This window comes from Manis pentadactyla, chromosome 5 (genome assembly GCF_030020395.1).
Source record: "Manis pentadactyla isolate mManPen7 chromosome 5, mManPen7.hap1, whole genome shotgun sequence".
Taxonomy (NCBI): Eukaryota; Metazoa; Chordata; class Mammalia; order Pholidota; family Manidae; genus Manis; species Manis pentadactyla.
The window spans coordinates 52,749,489-52,777,317 of NC_080023.1; the positions used below are offsets into that span (position 1 = coordinate 52,749,489).

At 32.3% G+C, this 27,829-nt stretch overlaps 1 protein-coding gene across 2 annotated transcripts in view; it reads right to left on the reverse strand.

Moving 5' to 3' along the window:
- Nucleotides 1-27,829, reverse strand: part of TECRL (trans-2,3-enoyl-CoA reductase like) — a 98,239-nt gene that overhangs the window by 25,317 nt on the left and 45,093 nt on the right. The window contains exons 3-7 of one of the 2 annotated variants that reach the window (XM_036895227.2): nucleotides 16,745-16,789; nucleotides 12,228-12,316; nucleotides 4,675-4,790; nucleotides 1,476-1,581; nucleotides 139-211 (exon numbers count right to left, since the gene is read on the reverse strand). In XM_036895227.2, coding sequence (XP_036751122.2) covers nucleotides 139-211; nucleotides 1,476-1,581; nucleotides 4,675-4,790; nucleotides 12,228-12,316; nucleotides 16,745-16,789 — 429 coding nt within the window. Of the gene's footprint in view, nucleotides 1-138; nucleotides 212-1,475; nucleotides 1,582-4,674; nucleotides 4,791-12,212; nucleotides 12,317-16,744; nucleotides 16,790-27,829 lie in introns of both variants that reach the window. The other variant, XM_036895226.2, reaches the window with a different exon arrangement.

Here is a 27,829-nt window from a genome sequence, read left to right on the forward strand (position 1 = left end):
CTATTTAAAATTGACATTTTTTCTCACTATCTGCATATTCGTTTAAGTAGGCCGTGTTGTTCATTTCTGTGAAGTTTAGAGGAGAGTTTTGATGTTGGCAAGTTAGTATGGGATTAATTACAAAAAAATCTTACATACATGGTGGTGTATACCGTGGGTGATTAATGTAGTAAGCAATCCAAGAAGTGAATCCCCAGTAAAATGCACAGCCCTACAAATAAGATAAAATAACAGTTAGGGAGTATATATACAAATATATCACATCATTTGAAACCATCCCATATATTTATATGCTACATTGCAACAATTTTGTATGAAGAATTGTATAAATTTTCTAAGAAAAATGAAGTGCTTTCTCACCAGTAAAACAGCATTTTGAAAGTACCTATTTGATATCACTAAGGAAATGCATTTGCTTTTTGCTCAACTTTTATTAATATAAGTGGGTATTTACGATACTGTGACAATTATATTTTAGAAATATAATAATATATATATTATTGTACCAATATATTTTAGAAATATTTTTCAAGAATTTTTTCAAGTAATAAATATGAATGAATAAAACTAATAAATCATCTATTACATGAGAGAGACTAATAGTCATCTTCTAACAGTAAATAAATAAAAAATAATTATTCAATCGTTAGTAATAAACTGTCTTGATTGATTAGAAAGGCAAATAGCCTAGCTTTAGGAGTCCTAGGTTATAAGCTGATCTTGAACTGAATTGATAAATTTTAATACCTTCCAGCATAAGCAAAGCTAGTCTAAAGTGATTTCTGGGGTTTCTAAGAGCTCTAGAGTTACTGTTTCATTATTACAGTGACAACAATAGAATGGCTGACTTTTTGAAATTTTTAGAAAACAGGTATTTGCCAGGAAAACTTTATTAAGGACATAATTCGTACTGAAACTAAATTTTAAATTGGAAAATAAAGTAAATTTTAATTGGAATTGGAAAATTGAATTGTGGCATGTAATCTAACATACATTTCCATTTCAATCATTCAGAAAGTTTCCATTTTCATGGTAACTACAGTTAATAACTTGTATTTACCATTTTATAAAAGAGTGAAGACACTGTCATCATACTAACAACTGAATAAATATGGGGACAGTTTTATCATTTTAATCACTCAGAAGTATATTTATAGCAAGGCTAATATATGAGATTCCTTCTCTTCAAGTGGCACTTAAAGAATCTGAATTCAATGCTAAATATAGTATTTCTAAAATTAAAGGTGCCTGAACATATGTGGTTTGTAACATAAGGTCATGGAAAATCTTTTATTGGTTGAGGGCAGATCCAGTAAAATAGATTGCCCAAGAGCAGAATGTTGAAGGTATGCTAATGCAGATGAACAAAAAAATCAAAGCAGAAGGGAAATACCACGATTGAATTATTTTGCAGATGATCAAATACATAACATTTCTCAATAATAATTAAAATTACAAATCACATCATTCCCTACCTTTATCAATTTTTTCAAAGGTGTATGTCCAGCAGAAACTTTGTGAACAAATAAGGTTTCCAAGAGATATCTGATATAGTGTATACAATGACAAAAGCACGCCAAGCTAGAAATAAAATAAAACATAAACCCATTAAATTCTCTTCCAAAAATCTGGTTTGTGTAATGCATTAGACATTTTTTTTTAGTTCACTTCAATATGATATATTTTAGGAAATATTATTTCTAAAACAAAACACAAGTATTTGCCTTAATATTTTTATTCTAGAAAATTTCTAAATGTATTTAATAATGAAAGCACTGTTAGGCAACAGTCTATAAATTTACTTCTAAGGGTACTCAAGATATTTTATAATACCAATCTTAAACTTCTCACACCTGCCCCAGAAATATATATGAAATACAATAATTGCAAATGTGCTTATATCAAATAGCCCCATGACTGAAGCAGCAAATTTAAAAGTTTTGAAAGTGTCTAAAATCTACTTAGAATGAATGTGATATTTTTGTAATATTCAGAATAACTTTTTCTTTGTCTGGTTGTCCTTTAGCAAGTACCATACATTGAAAAAGTTTGAATTTCATTTTGTATAGAGTCAATACCACTTTTGCTTTGCTTGGTTTTTTCTATGTTTGATTTTTGCCTATGCTTTTTGTCTTGTTTTTTCTTGTTTGTTTCTGTTGTTGTTTTAAGTTACCACCTCTTCTTGCCATTTATATAACTATTATGTTAAAAGTGAAAGCCAGATATCATTACAGAAGTACATTTTTTATTTATACTTCAGAGAATATACTTCCATTAAAATCTGTACCTATTTTGTTATGAATAACAATTTCAAATTTCAGAAACTTCATTTGTTATTTTAAAAAATCAATATAGATAAAAAATTGCAGACTTAAGCCAATAAAGGTTGAGCAAAAAATCAGCATCTCATTTACTCTATGTAAAATCAAACATTGAGTCTCCTCTGGGAGTTTATTTAAACAAAAATGAATTCATTATGTCTGGTATTAATAACTGACTTCAGGGAGGGAAAATAAATAATCAGACACAAACTAATAAATAATCTGACACAAACAGATGACTTGGCTAAGTTGTCAAGGAATTTATCATTATTCATCAATGTATAAAAATATAATTGTGCACCCATTATGGGAGAGACATGTTCTGTGTGATGTGTATATCTATGAACAATAGACAAATTCTGAAAGAAATGAGAGAATAAAGTGGATATCTGGGGGTAGAGCTTTCTAGACAGTCCGACACGTAAAAACAAAGTCCTGATATAGGAGGTTGCTTTGTGGGTTCAAAGGACTGGTGAGTGAATCAGTATCTCTCCGAGGTTTTTTGTAGAAGTAATTACATAAATACCTGAGTAATAAAATTTTGCATTTTGTAAGAAAGCAGAAAAATTAGGTTATGCCCAACAATGTAACAGAGCAATAACTGAGAAATTTTTGTTCAAGCTATGATTAAACTAGTTAATTTATTTGTTTTCCATTATATCATGAGCATATAGAGATCAGCATAGTACATACATCTATGTCTTACTGCTTAGATATATGCCATTTTGCACATTATTGGTAACACGCCAAGTTTAGTTTCACTCCAAAATATTCTTTCTGTTTAATTATGGTTGACTTCCCTTTAAATGTCAACTCTTTCTCTTTCCTTTGCTAAGCTAATTGAATGTCCATAAGTAAGCTTGGAGTCAGTCATTTTTCCAATCATAATATCTGAAAATACTGTATCCTGTATCAAGTAAGTTTCAATATGTCAGGGCTGTGAAAGAACAGAGTCCCACCTTTAGAGAGCTGTGCCAGTTTTTGGCTGTACAAGCACACAAGGGCAATGAGGCCACAGGGGAAGGATTCCAGGAGTTGGGAAAGCCTCCGGGAAGTCAACACAGAGATGACTGTAGAATTTATTGGCATGGAGTGTGAGAGATGAGGGATGAACTGAAAGTGTGAGACTAACAAGGCAGGTGACCTAAACATATAGTCAGACTGAATGCTGAGTGTACGGAAGGTTTCTAGGGTTGCTTTTCCAGCCCTGATGATGTAGCCCGAAACACTAAGGAGGAAGTGGCCTTAGTAACAGTGCAGCTAGTTCACTGAAGAGACAATGACACTCTAGAGTATGTATCTCTATCCTAACTACCATTGATTGAATAAAGAACATTCACATTATACCTAGTTGTGGGCCCTCCTCTCACTACTTGATGGGGATAGAGTTCCTGCAGGAGATTAGCCTTTAGTCCTAGTGTGCAGAAATTTCTAAGAGATCCAAAGAATTTTGTGGAGGTTGAGGCACGTGCAGATTTGAACATACAAAAAAAAATACTTTTAATTCTGTGATACAATCAAAGCAACTTTTGGAGAGTTAACATTGGAGTTTGTTAATTCCAATGAGTTTGTTGTACAATCAGAGCAATTCTTGGAGAGTTAACATAGGAGTTTGTTAACTGGATGTGACATTTGAAATGTAATCTTGAGAACTGATATCTTCCATCCTGAAACTGGGTTGCCTGATAAAGCTTGTGATTATATTATAGGCCTCTGCTAAACAGAGCTGAATTTCAAAAGTAGTTTGTGTGCTTGTATGTATCTGCTCTGGAATGATTTCATATAAACTTAAGATGTTATTCTAATTTGGAACAATGCAGCACAAATAACATTTATCACTGAAATGTTATAAAACATGCAGTGTTTGTGCGTAGGAACAGTGACAGACAGTCAATTCCTTTGAGAATGTCAGTGTGAAAAATGTTCTTCACATTGTGCTATGTATCTAATACAGGTTATAGTTTAGGTCTACAAAATGAATACAATTACTTTCTCCTTATGAACTCCCCACCCCAGACTTTTTCTAAATTAATTGGGCATTCTCTTCACCAAAGTAAAAGGAAGATAACAATATTCTAAAGAGCCCTGAACAATTTGCCCATCATCCCGGATAACTAATCTCCCCTTGCCTCTCTGTATTTCTGCTACGCTAGCTTTTTTCCCACTCCTGAAAAGCACAAAACTGCTTTGTAAATTTACATATGAAGATTCCTAAATATACTGGTTAAAATATGACTCATCCTTCTAGGAAATAAAAAGAGAAAGAAGTTGTTTGCAAACAATCTAATTAACATAAAATCTGTATACTAATTCATCCCCTCCTTAATTCGTATGTACTGTTTGTATTACGTACTGTACCGCTGGGTGGCGTAAACTTCTAGAGCTCTCTTTCGTGTCATATATATATGGGATCCTCAAATAAAAGAGGAGATATATTAGCAGAGGTCCTGTGTATTCAGCCAAAAATACCTGAAAATAAGAAGGTAATTTAGATTAAGCAATAAATCTTTATAGATTTTTTTAAAGGTTTACTTATGACCATAATAAGCACATCCACAGACTTAGTCTACAGAATAAATGGTAAAATGAGACAGATGAGCACCTACTCTTTATAAAAGAATTAGACTAGGTGCTAATGTAAATAAAAAGAAGTCTCCCTTGAAAGAATTAGCCAAGAGTTAAGGAGAAGGACAATTAGAAATAATTAATTTAAATTAACATAACTATTGAGCCTAATATAATGATTTCTTCATAAATAGTACAAAGAAGTTTTTATTTAACTAAACAAACTATTATGAACATTTTTCTTTGTGTCTCCCCAGCCCTGTATACACACTCCATCTTCTATGTAAACTGTCCCTGTCACTGGGTGGAATGGGCTATAGTGCCTATCTTTTTAAAGAAATGTATATTCATGGCCATGTCATTTTGAACTCAACTGATGACACTAATTCAAAGTGAAATAATATAGTTCTCTGTTTTGGAAATTTTAGCCCTTAATTATAATGAGTTGGAGTTAGGAGTTAAAAGGATTGCCATCTGAATTCTGCAGCTGAAGGGCAATCATTTTTTGTGAAGAGCGATATTTGATTTGTAGAGGGACAATCATGAGATTTGGAAAGATAATTGGAAACAAGACTATACGACTGCAGGAAGATTTATTGGCTGACTGATTTTCTGACAGTTTTCTAAATCTGATGAGTCTTGATTATCTGGCTTTGTCTTAATGCTAAAACCAGATTAAAGTCACTATGTGGAATTTTCAGAGAAGCAAAAATAATTTGCTACTGAGTGTTCAAAGAGAGAGAAAAAATATGACATGACAATGATAAATTCGATGGCCATACTACTTTGCTTTATCTTTGCCAATTTTCATTATTTTCCATGAAAGAGAGCTTGAAAATGCATGTTCTGCCCAAATATACAGGTGTACCCATAGATTAGAAATAATGCTTTTTGTTGAGAGTTTTGTATAACTAAATGGTTAGAATATATGATGGATATGCATGTTTTTACATATACGCTTATATTTACATATATATATATAGCTATTTCTTTAGGTTAGGTTTCTTCAGTTATCATTTTTCTTTTTAACAATATTGATTATCACATGAGCTAAAATAGAGTTTATGTGAGGGTAAAAACACTGCAACATCTGATAAATTCAGTGTAAAAGCAACCTTTTTCCTGAGATGCTGTATTAATTTGTGGTATACAACATGCCAGATTATTTAGCTATAAAGAAAAAATGTTTTGAATGTCTGATAACAGTTTAGTTAATATTCCAGAAAAATCAGGAGAGTCATTGTTTTATCACAACCAAAAATTTAAAATATTTATTGCAATGCCATCCAATCTAATCAACTCTGAGCAGATTCTCTAGTAATATATCAGAAATGAGAAACGTTTGGAACAATAGTTAACCTGGACCAAATGTCACTCTTTATTAAGTTAATAAAAATTTTAGCACAAATATGAAGGTTTTTTGGATGAGAGGAAATTAAACTATAAACTTATCTCCATCATCCCCTAAAAATAAACAGGAAGAGCCTGCTAGTTTATAGCAGTATGTCTAGGCAGGCCCAATATTTTATCACAAACATTGTTCATTCTGAAACACAGGGGTTAAGACAGTACCAAAGTGTGAAGGATAACCCTGAATTGAAAGTACTGAAGAATAATAAGAAATAACTTTGAATACTGTATCTTTCAAAAAAAAGTCTATTTGGGTACAAATAGAAGAAAGGAAGAGAGCTGTTTTATTAGACTTAGGAAGTAATCAGAAAATAGTTTCAGAATTAATAAAAACCAGGTCCCAATGGACAAATATTGATAAAAGAGCCTTCTGTAAAAGGAATTGCTCTTCTTCTACTACTAAAAAAAGAGTAAAACCAAAACCAAACCAAATAAACAAATATGCCAGTGATAAGCCCAAGCAAATTAATTAATTTACAAAGACTTGGGACTCCATTATAGTCTAAAAGCCTAGTAGAAATTCTATATTCAAAATAAGTAGATACACTTTCTTTTTACTTTGAAGATATGTATACTACTTTTAAGTTCAGTTTATTTCCAATACCAGATTATTTCATGGAGTTCTACAGTTCTCTGGATTAAACTAATATGTTGCTTTAAACATTAAATGTACTACTTCCAGTAGGCAAGCTAGGTAATGGGGATTTTCTAGCACTTTTGCAGAATATCCAACCTGCTCTATGTCTAAACTGAAAAGGGAGGAAAGCAATAAGCTGCTTCAGAAAATATAAATTGAAAGGTGTCTGTGATTGTTGTGAAAAAAAAAAAAGAAAACTTTTTAGTTCTGTCATTATTAGGGTGGTGTTGGCTTTACATCTTTAAAATTGCAACTGACAGCTGAAAGCAAAATAAATTGCACATTTCACAATTGTTGAAAATTACTGGCAAAAGTAATCAGTGCCAACCTCAATCTTCCAAAGATAGTACAGCTACTAAATAAAATAATGAGGGCATTCTCCAATAGTAGTATCACTTTGTACTCACTCAGTACTACTGAAGCTAATATGATAGTTGCCAAAGATTTTTTTTTAATTTAACCCTTATATGAATAATATACACTTATTCCAAGTTATTCAAACAAACCTAATGAAATCGGTGAGAAATTTTGATCACAATGATTTTCAGGCTTCAAATTGCTACTGAGTCATTGCAGAATTAGAAGGTCAAATGTCAAACAGAACTTATGAGTAGTGATTCAACCTAGAATATGAAGGCTGACAAGTCTGATAAGAACACCAACATTTTGAAGAGTGCCTGAGAATGAAGGGACAAAAATTATTGCTTCGTATTTTTCAAGGATGGAGGTGGTCTTATAAAACCTCCAAAATTTGTGTTAAGACCTAGAAGAGTTCCACTGCAGGAGTGGTGATGAAGCCGGAATCCGTCTGTCTTCACAGGTAGCAAAGCTCAGCCTGAATCATTTCAATCATCGGTTGGATTAAGATGACCTGGATCAAATAATGTCATAGTCCATATGCAGGATTATCCATTACTGCTGGAAGAGGGATAAAGTTATCCTATGCCTCAACTGATCAATTTTCACAGGAATTTTCCTACCTTAGGTCAGAAATATGAGGCATACAAGGAGTGAAGATACTGTGACCAAAACCAAGGAAAGTAGACGTTCAAAGTAGAACTGAGGATTCACTTAACAGAATTATCAGATACATAATTTTTTTAAAAGCCTAACTTTTATATGTTCAAGAAATAAAAGACAAGGTTGAGAATTTCAGCAGATATTTGAAAACTCCAAAAAGAAAATATGGAAATGTAATATGAATCCCACAAGGAGACTACAAAAAGTATAATGGAGAAACAACAGATAGATTTTCAAATTAAATATTTATACCAAAACATAGACTATAAGTCCAAAGCAGGATACATAGAAACATAATCATAACTATGGATATCATAGTCAAACTGGTGATAATTAAACAAAAAAAATTTTAAATGAAACAGATGTGTTAATTTAAAAGGAATATAGTAGACTTTTCAACAGAAACAATGGGAGTCAAAAATCAAAATAATGAAATTTTGTGAAGCAAAGACAAAAATAATTGCCAACATGGAATTATTTTTCTGCAATAATATTCTCCAAAAATAAAAGCTAAATAAATAAATATGTTTTAAGATGAACAAAAAATAAGAGAATTCATCAATGGCAGAACTAGAATAAAACAGTAAAGTTCTCAGGAAGAATGATAGTGATACAAGATGTAACCTCAGCATTAGAAGGAACAACTAAATTGCAGTGAAAAGGATAAATATTGGCCATATAAAATTATAGTAGTGCACTTTGACTTTAAAATATATAGAAAATTAAAATATATTACAACAATAGATAAGCTCAGGAGGAACTTAAATATAATAAAGTCAATAAACTATGAAGTATCTTCACATTAGCAAACAAATTAAACAATGTATGTTGGTGTTAAGTATACTAAAGATACACCTTATAATTTCTTGGGAAACCAGTAGATTTAACAGGAAAGATATAACTACCAAATAGCAGAGAGGCTAATAGAAAAGAAAGTAAAACAATTTATTCAAAATGATGCAAAAAAAAAATAGAAAAAAGGTAATAGAACACATGAGTAAAATCAAAAAGAACTAATAGGTTTGGCAGACAGATAGTCCTTTACCATTAAATAGACTATTATTAAGATGCAAGATACAAAACTACTAAACTATTAGAAGAAAACATAGGAAAAAAACTCCAGAACCTAGAACCAGCAAAGGGTTTTTACATATGACAGTGAAGGCAAGATCCTTTAAATATTGATAAAGTAGACTCCATTAAAATAAAAAACTTTGATAACAACCAAAAACACTGTTAATGGATGAAAAGACAACTTAAAACTAAGAGAAAATATTTGCAAACCTGCAAAACTACAACATAGGAAATACTGTAAAAACTATTGTGATATCTTTGTATGTTGATGGATGGTTACTACATTGCTTGTGGTAAGCATTTAGTAATGCACATACTTGCCAAATCATGTTATACACTTGAAGCCAACAGAATATTGTCTGTCAACTGTATTTCAATTAAGCAAATACAAAAAAAAAAAAAACTGAACAGTGTGTCCCAGATAAATAAAAACTATGTTCAACACAAATGCCTATCACAGATAGATAACAGCTTTATTTTAAAAGAAAAATACCAAAAAGCACTCAAATATCTGTCACTCGTTGAATGAGTAAACAAATGTTACTAGCATCCATACAACCAGATACAACTCACCAATGAAAAGGAACTAAGCTCTGTCACATACAATAAAGAGAAGGGATCCCAAAGGCAGAATGCTTAGAGAAAAATAAACATGAATTTCAAAAAGCAGGAGAGGAGCAGATTGGTGGTTGTCCCAGATAGGGAAAAGAGAGTGTGAATTTAGAGGTGTTAAGTGAGGGAATTCCTTGGTAGGTATAGAACATTTCTGATTTTGGTGGCAGGTGTATGGGTCTATGAAAGAGATAAATTGCACGCATAAATAAATATGCAATATACAATTTTATGTATGTATAATATACATAATAAAAATATAAAACATAATATAAAATAATATAAAACAAAATTATGTGCCCACACATAAACATAAAAATGGTGAAAACTGAATATCTTTAGTTAATAGGAATTATATAATGAGGATACTATTATTATATTATCTGTTTATCCTAAGCCTTTCAATAGTTAAATGCAGCAAGAATTTTCTCAATGTCCTATGACAGCACATTCTTGATGAAAAATATTAAAATTTAATTTTGACCTTGCTGAAGAAGTTGTTTCTAAAAACAACACTATGATAATGCATTTATAATAGATTATAGGAACACTTTTAGTATTTTAATAAATGTTCAAGAATGTTATGTTGTTAAAATATTGTTTTCATTGCATAATTTAGTTGACATAAAGTAGGTATGATTGCAATGTAATGTATATATTTTTATCATTGAATAGGACTGACTCATTTGGAGCAAAAGCTTGTGTGATTTAAAAATATCCAGCCTATTTCCAGAGTTCTCTTTGTCACCTAAATGACTTTCCTCTCAAGTAAACTATAATTTTCTAGTACAATTGTTGTAGAATTCCACCTTAGCTCTTTCTGTCGTCCGTGCTTATCCAAATGATGCAGCTGAAATTTCTAATGAACTCAGTTAATGTGACTTGCCCTGACGCAACTTTTGTAGACAGAATTCCCTTTTCATCATAAAAGTTGACAGACTCAATAGTTTAACCTTTGAAGATCAAAATCTGCTTGTCTAAAATATTTTAGCAAAGATATAAAGATACCATATTTGAGTATTAAACCCTTTGCTTTCACAATGCATGCATTTATAGGTTGTTTTGTAAACATTATAATATACTTCATAAGGATTAAGAGTATTTTAAGCTCAGTCTTTAGTATAACAAATTAGTACTCAGAAGCTCAACAAACTCTGGGAACTAAGGAGATTATTTAACCAATAACGTTAAGATATAGAGAATTACCTAGATACAGGAAGATAATATATACTTAAGGGAGAGATTGTTAGAAAAATAAAGGATGTACCAATATTTTAATGAATGAATATAACTTGAATTTCTCTTTGAGAATTAAAGTGAATAAATTATTTTGTGTTTGTAGTACCTTTAAAAATTGACTGTTTAACTATAAAGGGAAAACTCAGAGCACCAAGGATGATAATGCTGATTGATAATGATGGCAAAAAGGAAAGCTATTCTGATTAGAAAATATTAAAAAGAATCATATTACCAATATGGAACAGATTGTAATGAGGAAAACGTTTAAAAGCCTAAGCATTCCCACCAGCATTATGATTAGCACACATAATGTAGGGAGGGGACACAGGAAAGGCAGTATATACAAAGACAAGTAATGATTCTATAGCATCTTGCTATGCTGATGGACACTGACTGTAATTGGGTATTTGGGGGGGGCCTGATAATGCGGGGAGTCTAGTAACCACAATGTTCAAGTAATTGAACATTAATGATACCAAAATTTAAAAAAAGCCTAAGCAATATAAATAAAATACTTTAATTAAAAAATATAATTATTAAGAATAATTCAATCTAAAAGTTAATTTAAAAGAATTTCACTTAAAACTAAATAATATAATTTAATTTAAAAATCACACTAATCCTTCATATATTGGTGTCAAAATTATTTATCAGATTAACTCAATACGTGTGTCAGCAAATATCAATAGCATACCCTCCCACTACTGAAGCTATTCCATTTATCTATTTATTCCATTACTCATGAATAGTTCAGTATTCTTGAACTAGTGTCAAGTACCTTCTCTACTTCTTAGTCCTCCATGTCTTTTAATGTGGTCTCCACTCTTCTAAGGCCACTGGGTTCAGTTGCCACTACTGAAAACTGCTCCTCTAAGAAAAGCCAAAATCCAGCACCTTCCCAATTCCAGGAAGTCCTGCTGCATCACTCACAGTTTCCAAACTTTCCCCCCTTGACTTGGAACATATTTTCTTGAATTTTGTATCTTCCTCTTTCCAAAGTCAAGAGTCTACTTTATCCCCAGGCTCTTAGGATAAAACTGAAGGAATATCATTTCACTGACAAGGCAGAGGGGAAGCAGAAAGGCACCCATCAGTCATAGGATGGACAGACACTTAAAAAAAGGAATTTATCTTGCTTCTTTCAGCTGTCGTATTTCCAGTTGTTTCAGTTCTTGAATGGAACTTTGCCATTGATCATAGCAAGAATGGACAGTTTAAAATAACATTCAGTATAATATTTTGCTTCACTATGTATTAGATAGAAAAAGTCCTGTCAACATATTACTCACATCAAAATGTGAGGTGTGTATACTGTATTTCAAATTAATACTTACTGTCATCCAACTGACCTGTTGACCTAGGTCTGTAAAATAGAGTGTGACCATGGAGGAAGCTGCAATGCTTTGGATGGTTATGTAGTCCTTTAAAAAAGGCCCACCTTAAATAATAAGGAAATACTATTTTAATACAATTTCAAGGCACAGTAACAACCAATTTTTAATGTGAAACCAATGAAACTAAGGATGAATTTTACATAGAAATTGCAATGCATAATAAGTCTTTAAAGTAAAATAAAATCTGAATAAATGCATTTTATAAAGTATACCCAGAAATTTTTCAAATGCACAGTGGTTTTCCAAAGTTACCTTAAAAAAGTACAGACTACCACTAACTGCTATCCTTTTGTGCTCCATGAAATGTAATGTTAGATAATATCATAATCAAATATGATTTAATTTATTTTTAAAGTATAATTTTGGGTTTCACTAGATTTAGACCTTAGCTATTCTCTAAATGATTTTATCATAGGATGAATTAGTTGGGGGTAAATAAATATCAGTGGTCACTGCAATGCACCAGGTGAGTGATATGATGTAACTTTTTAAAAAATCACTAAGCATGCTGTGTAGAAATGGGAAGAAGAAAAGCAAGATTACTTACAAGGAACTAAAAATTCATCAAACAGGGAATGGTAATGTCTTTTGGATTAAGTTGGCACTGGTGGAAGTGTTGAAAACCACCAATTCCAGATACGTTTTGAACATAGAGCAATTTGTACTTGAGAGGATTCAGTGAGAAAATGACAGCTCTTAGATTTTTGGCCTGAGCACTTAGGTGCATTGTTATCTAATTAACTAACTTGAACATTAAGGAAGGAGCAGAATTTGGGGGTGAAAATTAAGATCTGTGTTAAGAGTAAGTTATGTTAAGTGCATGATATTTATTAGACATTCAAGTGTCAAGTAGGGATTTGGGTAGGTGTGTCTGTAGATATTTGAAAGCCATTAATATTTAAAGCTATGGAGCTTGATAAGATTATTTATGTATCTGGTTTGGAAAGAAGAGAATGGAAACTGAGACTGAGCTTTTGAGATGCTAGGCTATTAAAGGAAGAAAAGATTACTGAGAAGGAGTTTCTCATGAAATAGGAGGAAAATAAACAGAATTAGAAGACATATAAAAGAAATGGTCCATTTGAAAAATAAATATTAGATAAATCTGGCATGTGTATACTGGAAGATATATGCAAAGATGTCCTTTTTAGCATAATTTTTAATGGCAGAAATCTTGCACAAATTTTAAATGCTCATAAAGGAGACAATGGATAAACATATTTTGTTTTATTCAAAGATATACAATACAGGAAGAAAAATGAGTGGACTAGAGCTACGTATACCTACATGGATGAATCTCACAAGTTTAATACTATTATTATTTCTGTTGTTGTTATTTATATTATTCTTTATGTTACTCTATTTGTGATTTATATTATCCATAATAATGAAAAGATGTCTTTCTGTTCTCTATTTCTGAGACAGACAGTAAAATGTTAATTACAACTATTATTAGATGATTTTAAGAATCTAAGACATTGATATATAATTATAATTACAGGTATTTTAAAGTAAAATAAAAATATGTAATTCCTATATATTAATTTTGAAGATATAATTTGATAAATCCAATTTAATATATAAATATAGTAGACTATCACTTTGTTAATTAGATTATGCTATATGGCTTCAAAAGAGAAATTATCCAGGTGGGCCTGAACTAATAATTTATTTAGATCTTGTGATTTAAGAGATCAGTGAAAGGAATTCAGACATTCAATATATTAGAAAGATTCACTGTACCATTGCTGGCTGAAGATGGAGAAGGCCGCATCGAAACTAATGCTGGTGGCCTCTAGGAACTGAAAACATCTGTAGGAACTGTCAGCTAGCAAGAAAACAGGGACCTCTGTCACACAATCACAAGATGAATACTGCCAACGCTCAGACTGAAGATGAAAGTGGGATTTTCTCAATCCTTCAGATGAGAATTCAGCAGCCAGCAAGTTGATTCCAGCCCTGTGATACTCTGAGCAGAGACTCCAGCCGTACTGTGTTCAGCTGATAAAGAAGTGTTGTTTTAAGCTGCTAAATTTGTGGTGACTTGTTTCACAGAAATATGAAGCTAATACAACGTGAATCAAGGAAAAGATTTTGATAGCAAAATGATCAGTGTTGCCGTTGTGACAATCATATATAACAGGAAGAAATGTTAAAAGATTCTGTTGGCTCCTTACCACTTGAAAGTGTTAATATCTTCTCAACATACACCTATTAACACTGTTTGGGAAGGAATTAGTTTCCACTTCTGTTTCTTGAAGTAAGCAAGATAGAGGAGTTCCACCAATGACCAATTTTCCCCCTGCCTCCCCTTTCTAGATTCCATGAATTAGAAATTCAACACTGTAACTGCAGAACATTATGAAGTACTTAATCAAGCTAGGAAGAGAACACATTTTAGTTACCAGTTTTATGACAGATTTGTTGCAATAATGGCTGCAATTCTTTACCATTGCCATATTCACACCATTTACAATATGACTTTCATTTCCTCCTATTCATACTTGGTGTCTGCTTCTGCATGACCTTGAGTGTGAGTGAGCCTAGGGACCTTCTTTGGCTAACAGAATGTGTAGCAAGGGATCATATGCCAGTTCTAAGCCTGGGCCTCGACATTCTTCAGTGCTTGTGCTCATTTGTTGTACAGCATGGACATGAGAACAAGCCCAGAAGAGGCTGCTAGAATGTGAGAGACCACAGAGAACAGAGGATTGGCTGCAGTTGTGGCCACGCTAGACCAGCCAGTCACCACCAGTCCAACAGCTGACTGCAGCTTAATGAGTGAGCCTAGCCCAGTAAAGCCAAGTCCATCCCAGCTCAGCAGAACCACAGAGCTAAACAAATGTTTGCCCCATAAAAATCAATTCTGCTATTTTATTTATATTTTAGTGATATCTTCTGTGTAAGGAAACAGTAATTTTGGGACTATAAATTTATAAATTTGGCACTTTATAAATGATAAGTCTTGGCACCTTATAACCATAATCTTATTTAACTCAAAAAAGGTAACACACGAAAAGGGACAACAAACCATGAATTAGGCTCTTTATTAGCTCCAGTTTACAAAAGAAGACCCTTTAAATAGGTAAGAGAGTCAGGTTTAAAATTCTGAATTACTCCAAGTAACCTCTTTGTACCACATCCTGCTTATTTCTCTAAATGAATTGACTCTTTTTTTCAAATATGCCATCACAGGCTCATTCAAGGACACTTCCACTGCTATACCTCATTCAGCTGAGACCTTGGTACACTTAATCAGCAAAATAAATGTGAGGGAAATGTGAAAGTCACATTCACCAGAAAGGTTAAACTAGCAGATATCCTCCAGTTCTTGTAGTGCCCTTCAAATTGAAATTACGTGTTATGTTGATAACTGTGGCATTTTCAGAGTCTTTATTATATGAGTCAAGTTCAGAAAACAGAACCACTTTTTCATTCAGTTATTTCAGCGTCCATATGTTGAAAGGCATTTATGAGCCTGGCACATGCTAGAATAAAAACAATAGTTCTTCTTTTTAAATTCTAACCAGACAGGAATTTTCCTTGAGCATTTGAGCTTAGAAGAATCTGAGACCACCAAGGAAGTATGACTTCTAAGAACGCCATGGATTGCTATATCTTCAACATAGAGGTCTCAGGGAAGGAAGGGATATTTAAGATAGCAAGGTGAACAAACTTACCATCTCAGGGAGATACAAGGAAATAATCATTTGTTCTTAAGTGAATTTAATCTCTAAGAAAGGATATCCTGAATATTCGCAAAAGCACCAGAAAAAAAAAAAACCTCACCCTTGTATGGAAAAATTTAGAGATTGAAATTCTTTAATAGATATACCTCCTGTAGATTTACTATTAGGGACTTTGACTAAGTATTCCTTCAAAATTTATATTCTACCCACAGCTTTTACTTAACAAACCCAAGTTTAAGATCCAGTTGATGTAATATCAATAACAATGATTCTTAGCAGGACTCATTTTTAAGTGTATCTTTATAAATTTTCTGAATGTAGAATAGGGCTTGAAATTTTGAGTTGAGGCTTAAAAATGTATATATAATACTTCTCTCTAAAATACATTCATTTCTGCTCCTCCCTACCTTTTTTATTTTGCTTTAGAATGGAAAAAAGAAAGAAAGAAAGAAAAAAAAGGAAGAAAAAGCTAAGCCATGTCCGTGAGAATATATTAGGAAGCAGTAGAATTAGGGAATATAGCATAAAAACTTTAGAGACAGAAAGATGTTAGTTCAGATCCTGCCTCCAATACACACTGACAGTGAATGTGTGATCATTATCTCCTTGAGACTAAAATTCCTGATTCCATAAAAATAGAGCAATAACTTCTTAGGAGAATTAATTGATATATTTAGAGCACTTATCACAATGTCTGCCATTTAGTTAAGTTTAAATAGATATTAGCTATTGATGACCAGAAAGGAATTCCAAATAAATAGATCAGTGAAAGTTTTTTCTTACCATGTTCTAACTGCAGGCCAACTCGGGAAGGGTACCATTTTGGACCTATTTAATGAAAAGCAATAATATTTCATTGTTAACAAAAGTATAAACACATTTTAAAATCTAGTAGTTTCTATTGGAAAACAGATTAGATTTTAGGAAGTGAATGCAATGGTTATTCAGTGTCAGAAATGGAAACAACAGTTAACATTAACAGTGTGCCTACACTCAGTGGTGGATAGTCTGGAAGAAAGCATGACAGGAGCTAAGGGTAGTAATTTTCTGAGTCTTGATCTGGGAACTGGTTATGTAGATGCCTTCAGTTTATGGACATGTACCAAGATATATGATCTATAATTCATGTCCTTTTTGTAAGTTATTCTTCAATAAAAACCTTAAACATATTCATTTAAAAGTGGAGAACTTTGATCTCATTTTAAATTATTGAATATTGGTATGTGAAAGTGGGTTATTTTCTCTATTAGGAATAAGGTACTCTATCACAGTAATTTGTGTTATTGACTTTTAATATTTTGGGCATAATAATCATAGCAGAAACATCACTTTAGTATCTTCTTACATTACCGTTACAATGAATAGATGGCTGAAGAATTCTATTTGGATAGAAAAATCAAAACATCTTTATTATACACAGCCATAATAAAAAAATTGGTTCACAATTATCAGAATATAACTATTTCCTCTTAAAATGAATTCTGTGTTATTAAAGTCTCCACTGAAAATTTAATTCTTAAGTCTGAGGTCCAATTTTAACCAAATTAACTTAAATTAAAATAAGAATATTGTCAAAGAAATATTCCACAAATGTTACTTGGTTTTCTAAACATTACATTTTAAGTTGTCAGTAAGAGTGATAATGTGACAAAACTAGACTATTGTAACCAATTCTCTCTATATTTACTGCAAAAAGACAGTTTATACATAAAAGTTCTTACAACTAACTCATAAGTCAAAAATGGTAATCACAAATTAAAAGATACTGAGGATTATTTCTAAATAAATTTAGTAATAGCTTGGCAAACAGGAAAAGCACACACTTTGAATTCTTACATTTGATATTTTAAATTAGAAAATGTTCAGTAAAAGACTATTTATATTTTGTTTTTGTATTTAGTAATATAATTTTTATTATTTATATAGCCAATTGTTGTTCTGGAATGTACACTAACATTATTTGTTTAAAAATATTTAAAAATAACTACCCTTATTACTGAAAGTGAAAATCTGCTACTAAAGAAGATATGATGCAGATTCATGCAACAGAGCTTTCTGTAAATTTTAATTAACTCCTATATGGGTTATGGAGAAAAAGCAGACCTAATGGGAATCTATTTATATTGCACAAATAGTCATTGGTCACCCATGACAACTGTACATAAGCTGTTAATTTCTATTTTAAAAATATTCATGTCAGACATCACACCCAAGAGCATTTCATGATGCCTCTGATAGTGGAAATGCAAAGCAAAACTAACTCCATCATTGTAGGTAAAAAGATCTGTGAACTAGATGAGTGAATACTGACTGACTCCACAATGATTAATCAGAGAAGTTAGAAACTCTAAATGCCTAAAGGGAAATCCATGTCCTTACCACTCTCTCAGTACGGAGAAACTATAAATCTACCTATCAAATAAACTTGGCCTTTATAGGTTGTGGCCTTGAACAGTGTCCTAGTGAAAGAAAGTTACTAACTGCCTATATAAGCCTTTATGTTAGTTTCAGTCATCTTTTCAAAGAACAAAACATAAATTTCCTTAGATGCTCTGTGCTTGTTAGGGTAAGATGGATTAGGCTGGAAGAAAGGCAGAAAAAAAGACAGTTTATAAAGGATAAAGAACATATGTTGGTTAAGGATTTTTAGTGTGGATTAGTAGTATAGAATATTATTTATAATGCTGAGTACATTGAAGTTGGACAACTGGCTCACAGCTGAATTATGACTGCATACTAGATCTAATGCATGTGTCAGTATCTTAAATTATCTCTGATGTTGAACTTAATTTTGTAACTCCTATCACATTCTAACCGTGCCTTAGATTTCTTTCCTTAATAATGGTTAAGTGTTCATATGACTATGTAATAACATTCTAAAGAAGTAATAACTTCATGTAATTAAAATACATTATTTTAGTAAGATTGTATTTCCCAAACTACTGGTTGTGACCCAGGAGTAAGTTGAAAAAATGGAATCAGTATGTTATTCTTAGCACTACATAAAGGAATAGGATAGAAATGGATTGTCATGTCACTGGATACAATATATTGGAATAAATTCTAGGTAGGTTAAATATAGTTTCTTGAACTTTGGTTCAGTAGCTTAAATTGTATAAATACATTTCTGTTTTTATAAGACTAATATGCATTCCTTATTCTGAATCGTAAAATAATCTTGAAATCCATGGGCCCCAAAAATATATTGTTTAATTTCCAAAAAATATTTATTACAGAACTTCTACATAAAAATTGTCTCTAAAGATTGAATTAAATCCTATAAGAAAAAATGCATTTGAAGGAGTTGATTATTTTAGTTCACCAAGAGTTTTTCTTAATTTTTGATACTTAAGAAAGAAAGGCAACAATATAAATTATATTGGTTATAAATCAGGTAAAATACATAAGTCACATTCACTCAAGTAAATATGATAGACACCTTCTCAAGCTTTCTTTTGATCTAAGACATGTTAATTGCCATCATTTCTTGTGATTAGAATTTCTTCTATAGGATATTGGTCAACAGCATAAATTTTAACTGAAATGCAACACTCATGTTTCTAGAGATCCAATTTTTGAAGTGATAAAAGTCATCAATAGATAGGTGAAATGTTTTGTTCTTGACTTACTAGTGGCATGTACTAAATTTATCCTTGTGTATATGAAAATATAGAGCTAATTAGGGCATACAGACTAAAGCATACCTAAAAGTCATTCACTATGACATAGTTTGTAAGACACTAAAATCATTATTAATAGATCTTGATTACAGAGTATTAAACAGTTAACTGAAACCTATGTGTTATACTGTTGCTGGGCAGCTGCGTCTGGGGAGGTCTCTCCCTGCACACTAGGTGAAGGGCTAGGAGAAACCTCAACCTGGACTGGGGAGGGTTCTTGACTCTGGATGAGAAAGAATTTTCGAACAAATCGGGTAATTATAGGTAAGGAAGGAATTCGTTAAAGCGAGAATAGTAGGGAATGGTAGCTACCTTCTAGGCGGCTGAGAACAGGAAGAGATCCCAGACGAGCCCCCAAAAGATGATACTGGGGTTCTTGTTTACGGAGTTGAAGCATGAACTTCACAAACGCTCAAGGTAGGTAAGCCAGAAAGGTTTATTATATAGAGAGAGAAGTCAAGATACAGAACTCCCAGCCTGGAGGGGCAAAGCTGCCATTTATAGGCTCAGGTCTAAGGGTTTTATGCGTGCTGCTTTGAGGAGGGAGAGAAGCCATTTGTTTCTTATAGGTTCCCGTCAGAATGCCAGCTATACTTTCGCCGATCATACTAAAGGGCATTTCTGTTTTTAACTAGCATGCCTTGGTCAAGCTACATGAGCTATCTGACATAATAGTCAGTAAAAATGGTTTTATATCATGGAGGTTCAGCGAGGACCTTCTTGAACATCGTTGCATTGTTTCAGCTGCAAGTCTCCTGTTTTTCACATTCCCCAGGTCCTTAGTGAGCATCCCGTTTGTCCTTCCCAGGGCTCTTATCTTGCTCTAACTGCACAGGGGCTGCTCTCTGTTCCTTCCCTGTCTCAGAGGCTAATCTGGAAGATGATATTCCAGAGAAGAAGAGGCAAAGAAGACCCATAAAATAATTGATACACATAAGATATTAAGAAATAGATTCTATATCTTCAGAAAAATAATGACATCTGTCAAAAAAAAATACCTCTAGAGTGTAAGGCTCAAGAAAATGTAGCCTTATACATTTAAAGTTTATAAATTGTTCTTTCCAATAACCCTTTTGAACAGAAAAAGTGAATTTACGCATACACACACACACATACACTTCATTATATGAAAGACAACTCAGGGTTCTATTGTAGTATCCCCACATTCTGAGGAAAGAAATGAAGGGAAATAAAAATGAGAAAAGAGAAGTCAGAAATAAATTATCTAATGGCTTAAAGTAACCCAATATGTTTGTGTATCAACTGGGGAAAAAAAAAGTTATAATTGGTTGCTAAGCAACCCTACTTATGCATTGAGTACAACAATGTTAGGAAAGCTGCCTAGTGTCCAAAAGTCTTAACAGAGCTTCAGAAATGAAACTTGTCAGTTTCCTTCCTGAAATCTGAGCACTGATAAGAATTTCATTTGTGTTCCACTGCTGTAGCATCTGAGAGTGCTCTTGTTTGGAATTGAACATCAGGGAATCTTAAGTATACTTAATGACCATTGATACATGTATGATCATTACCTATGTGGCAACCTAATTCAATGTTGATGTAAACTGTCCAGCTTGATAGCCTATAAATGGTCTCAGCATTTGAATGTGAGTAAAATACATTTGATAAAATGTACCATATATTAGACATACACAAACATAAAGAATTCCATTAATTACAATAGTAAACTCTGTTCCATCCCATACTTCCTCTTGAGGATAGATAGGAAAGTATGGCAAAATATTTTATCAAAATCTCCACAGAATAATTAAAAAAATGAAGAATTACAAAGCCAAAATCTTGGGGTAAGGGAAGCGCAGAGAGCTGAGTTCACCCTCCTCTAGGGAAATCTGCTTGTATTAGAAGAGACAGCTGAACAGGGATTTTCAGATTCCCAAGCCGTAGGAAACAGAAAGCAGAATTTATACCCAATCAAGAAGGAGAAGCCCAGGTAAAAGCCTAATGTTTCAACTGATATTGTAAAATAAGCAAAAATAAGACATAGACCAGTACTTACAGTGAATGAAGCCAAATTTTTAATTATCTCAATCTCTTTTAGGTTACAAATGATCTGTAATCTCCAAAATGCAGCCCTCCAGCCAAAGGAAGCGAAAGTAAATCTCCTCTGAAGGGAGATTAAGTCATCCAGAGTTTTTAACTGTCTCTGTATTTTTCATATTTTCAAATTTTCAAGAATGGCACTTAACATTGATGACAGATTTCTAAATAGCAAGTGTAATAGGTAATGGCCAAATATCTTCTAAATGAAGTATCTTTTAAAGAAAATATAAAATAAAGACATTATTAGTTAGACTATTAAATTTTACTACATTCAGCAGACCTTTCTGCCTGTTAGTAGATGTGTATCTGAAGGATCAACTTGGAGAAAAAGAAAATTGATTTCAGGACTAAGAAATTAGATAAACTAAACAATAATAAACAAAGGAACTGGCATATATGTGAATAATTTTAAGTAAAATAGCAGGATATCTATGTAATTTGTTGACATAAAATTATAATTTAAATAGATTTAATTTTTAAATTATAAGTTTAAATAATTTATATGTATATACCAAACAAAATACTGGACAATGATAAAATACAAAATGGAAGTATTCATTGGTATAAAGTGTCATAAATACCTTGTGTCATTTAAAAAGAATCTAGAAATATTGATTAGTCACATTAATCACTATTGTAAAAGGATGCATTTTTAAATACTGAGCTGTTTATTAGTAAAATTTCCTAATAATTTGAAGCCAAACTTTTTCTTAATAACTTCCATCTATTTTCTTCTTCTGGTGTCCAAAGCTGTATACAACATTTTCCTGTCTTGTAGGTCAAGAGACATTTTCCAACAGGATATTCTCATGTACAGAATAAAATTAAGGGCCAGGAAGCACCAACCAGGGAAATGAATCCTAAATGGGGAGCATGATGGCATAACAGACTGCCCTGTGCACTTTGGTTATTGTTTTTTTATTAAGGGATTATTGATATACACTCTTATGAAGGTTTCACATGAAAAACAATGTGGCTACTACATTTACCCATATTATCAAGTCCTCCCAATGTCCCACTGCAGTCACTGTCCATCAGTGTGGTAAGATGCCACAGAGTCACTACTTTTCTTCTCTGTGCTACACTGTCTTCCCCATGATCCTCTGGTTTTATTAGTTAGTACTGTTATACTCTTTCCAAACAGTATCATATTGCAAACCTGAACAAAACGGCAAGTACATATATTCTGTTTTCCTTTTTGTAAGAAATAAACACCAAGCATATTATACAAAACTCTTCCTTGATGTACTAAAATACTGGTTGCTGATTTAATATTGTTGAATCTGTTGTTTTATTTGTTAGAAATGATTCATTCAGTATAGTACTTCACTTGAACCAAATGAGCCATTTTATTCCCTGTAAACCATTTCTTTGCAGTCTTATAAATGCCACCTACATAAATAAGTGATCAGGCTAAAATGGAATCAAGGAAGCCAATAAGAAATGATATGTGTTTATGTCTAAATGATAGTGTTTATGTCTAAAAACAAGAGAACCATTTTATGTTCATCCTTCCAAATGACAAAATGTCTTAACACTAAAGCCAGTACTAACCAATCTGTATAATTTTCTGACCTTGAAAAGGAAATGCATCTACTAGAGAGTTTGATATTCAAAGTATTCAAATAAGGAAATAGAGTGTTATAGCATCGAATAGTCAGCCATCACAGAGAGCAAAACTTCTGTAGGAAAACAGACATGGTCCTAAAAATGGGGAATTTTCAAGCTGCATAAACACATACTCATAATTATAAAATTAAAAGTCTGAAAGCAAGAGGCATAAAGTAACAAGCCAGTTTCACAGTAAAATATAATGCACAAAGCAAGAATAATGTGGGAAAGGAAGAATAGCACATAGAGTATAACCAAACTATTTATTTATTTCACTTGTTTTAAGTTTATAACCAGTCTGTTTACATAATTATCCACCATACTTTTAAGGGACTACCAACAGTGGTCATAATGCCTCCATTCCATTTACACTAGACATCATCAGCTCTGTCCACATCTCCCAGAGTATATATACATCAGCACAATGACCCTTCTCCCAAGTTTGCTTTGGACAATCATGAATCGGACCTGACTGTCCACTTCTCCATGGCTTCTCAAACTCCCCCATGTACTTTAGGGCATTCATAATCTGTCAACAGCAAAAACTTCTAAATGATCAACTTCCACTCAAAAAATACTTCCATCTTCTTGCTTTAATATAAAACTTCTCTCCATATTTTTCAACTGGTGTTTATTCTTCATACCAAACCCACCAAATTGTGAGCATGAAAGTATATTTAGGAATCCTCTTAGCTATTAAATGCTGCTTCCAAAACATTTTTCACTGTTCTCCTTGTGGAATACATATCATCAGACTTTACTGGTATTTCTTCTTGTTGCGATCTATAGTGGACTGGTCTTTCCACCTAAAACACTCATGACTTTAGCTCAGAACATCCTCTCCACCTCTACTCATTTATCATTATTGGTGATTTCAATATATCACTTTAATTTCATCTCCTTTAATTCCTTAACTTACGAAAATCCAAATATTCTTTATCTCTCACTCTTTCCCAGAGTCTTATGTTTATCAATAAATGTACCATCTCCAAAATGGAAGTTGCAAGCATCTTACTTTCTCCACAACCACCTTTACTTCATACTTACTTAAACTAGTATTTCCAGCTCAAATATTCTTTGATTCTTCAAATATTTTTCCAGCAATTTTCATATTATTTTCAGGGTGATAAAATTATCAGGGTGATATTTTTCTTAGATAATTTTCTTTCTTCCTGATATATCTTCCTGTGAAAGATAATTTTCTTATTTCTCTCATATTTCCATTCTTCTCTAGGCTGAATTTTAGGATCCATAGCTAATATTACACCCTAACCAGTGATCTTAACTACTTTGCCCTACTTTCCCTCCATTTCATTACTTTGAAAACACTAATCCCTGTTATATTCAACTATTCTATTCTGTATCTGAATCTATTTCTGGATAACTCCTATACACAGAGAATTTCACTGATACTATCTGATGGAGCCAAACCCAATATTACTTCCCTGTTACTTCTTTCCATTATCCTAATTTTCATATTCATATCTGACATTACTTTATGTACTTATTAAGATGTTTAGTATACATTTTTTCCATACTGTTGTGCAAACCTCCATGAGAACAGGTGGCTATGCTCATTTTTATTACCACTATATATGCAGTGATTAGAAGATTGATGCACAAAACATGGGGCTTTATCTTTTTTTTAAAAAATGTAGAAGGTTGATGGAAATGTGTAGACCTTCATGTGTATCATATTATGTACTTTGTATTCAACAACTGTTCCTTGGCAGTGCAAAATGATACCATGCTCAGAAAAAAAGTGTGTATGACAATTGTAAATTCCACATATCATTCTCTAACATCATTCTCCTATATATCAATCACATATGAACTAATGTATATTATAAAAACAGATAAAATAATCAAGTAGGAATAATCTCATAGTTAAAACACAATTGCTGTTCAACAGAAACAAAACCAAGGAAACATTCTCCACTCCATCCCTCAAATTATTAAATAGATTGTTCTACTGCACCAAGATAAACACACACACACACACACACACACTCTCACTCTCACACAGAGTTTAAGGACATTATGAGGACCTATATGCCATGAAGAACTTGATTCTGGAGGTAATAGGGTAGTAGGGATAAGATAATAGAGCAAGTCAATATATAAGAAAATGTATCCAACTGACTATTATAGGTATCTAGATAAAAAATCCCAAAGGCTTGAACTGTGGTTATAAGAACTAAGATAATGTGCAGATTTCTGATATAACAATGGTATGGAATTGGTAGGTTTTTAGTAGTAGTCAATTATTTAATAGTCAGAGATCCCTTTCAGAAAATTGTATTTCAACATGCAATCTAAGAATTTTAATAAATATAATATGGCTGTATATACAGATACTTAATGCAACCACACATATATACGCACAGACACAGATAATTGCTCTTATAATTAAGAGATTAATTTTGGGGTTAGACAGTTTTACATTAATTTGCCATTCTCCAAACCCAATATATACATTGTTTGGAACATCAAATATAAACAAATGCCTAGGATGAATATGGTTTCTCATTATCAAACTACTGCATATAGCAAGAAACATAAAAATGTTTTTTAGGATATACACAGTTGAAAAGCTACAAATCCTCAATGTCAGTAAACCCTGGGGCATTTTAATGGCATTTTACATTGCAAGATGATTCAGTATGAATTACATTCGTTATATATTTTTCCAACAGTTACTTCATTTCAGTTTTCACCAAATTCTTAGGATTTGAAAAAAACCTTGAATGTTTGCAGATTGAATCTATTTCCCCAGCTTTGTATGTCAAAATTCTAATGAATCTCTGCTGAGGGGTCTGCAGGATATGCAAGACACTGAGGTGCCACATTGGCAGTTTAATATGCAACCGAATGTTCTGGGAAGGGAACAGGTTTGATTTCATTCATTTATTAGTGATATTTTCATAATCAATGGGAATTGTTGAGAGCACACAAAAAGAGGAAACAAATTAGAATTTGTTTGGAAGCATTTGAAGATATAGAACAAAAAAAGAGAATTAAAGAAGTAAATCGTCTAAGGGTATGGAAAAAGGGTAATACAGTGGAGCTGCAAGTCTTATATGTATCAACCAGGAAGAGAGCATTTAGATAAAGAATAAAATACAAGTTTTAAGATAGATGATAAATCAGAAGAAAAGTAGTGTTCTAGAGACTGAATTTATCTCTGTGAGTTCCAGAAACTGGGAGTCCTAGAGCATGAGTGAGATATTTAGAATGGTAGATGGACAAGTGGTTTGTTCAGTTTTCAGTATTAAAATACAGTTACAATGAATGGTAAATCTCAGTGTGGATAAGCAGGTAAGTGACTAAATCAGAGTGGATAAGTGGGTGTCTAAAGCAGAGTGGAAGATAAAAATTCCAGGTAAGCAAGTCGTTTTGACATTACCATATAAGATGGTTTTATTTTAAATGTAATTCTGTAATGCCAGGGCTTACAATGAAGGGAAAATCAGCAGATTATAGAGCCCTCAAAGAATAGAGAGAAAGACTGGGTATATAAGTACAAGACAAAGAAGAATGAAAGGTAATATACAAGAATGACAAGGATCTTACAGTAGGTAGTATTTTTATGAGAGAAATCTTACTTAAATTTTATAAGTAAACTAGATGGATAACATACTGTGAATTGTGACAAAATATATATATTTCACTTCATAAACAGTCTCAAAATGATACTATAGAAATATCTATCTAAAATATTTTTCCTATATTGTCTTTTCCTTTGCCTTTTACATTATTATAAGTACAGCTTGGAAATGATTGACATAAGATACAATAAGCAGGAATTAAGATACTCTATGAAGAACACCTCATAGCTATAACGGGTTTTGAAATGTTAATCATAAAGTATTCGTAATATACCTACACTGTTTGTAGTTTCTGAAAATATTATCTGCACATTGAAGATGTTAACCAGAAAAGACTGCATACTTCATAGAGACGCACTTGAGAATTTTCTGAAAACAAACCTTACATCACCTCTATGCTTCTCAGCTCTGCAGTAGAAAAGATAAGTATATTCATTTTACGACAATGCCCCTACCATATGATCACACACACACACACACACACTTACACACATGCATGCACGCAATGCACTCACATGTGAAGTCTATATATTAAAATGCATAGTACAAAGTATAGTACCACATAATACAACCCTATAATCATTTAGATGATACTGTGACTAACAGCTTCGTCATTGTGGATTTTATTCTATAAATATTTTACTCTAACCCATTGAAAGGGAACTAGTGCTTATTAAAATAAATGGTGGAAAGATAAGAGAGATATACAGGTCCACATTTGGTAACTATTGATATATGAAATATAGTGGTACTTTAGAAATATTTGGATTGTAATATTTTCAAAACATTATGACCCTAAAAGTGTTTGGAATTCAAATGTATGAACCCTAAAAAATACTTGAACAAAACATAAAAGTTATCTGATTGAAATTGTCAGCAAAAGAATGGTGAAATCATGATAAAAAAATAAA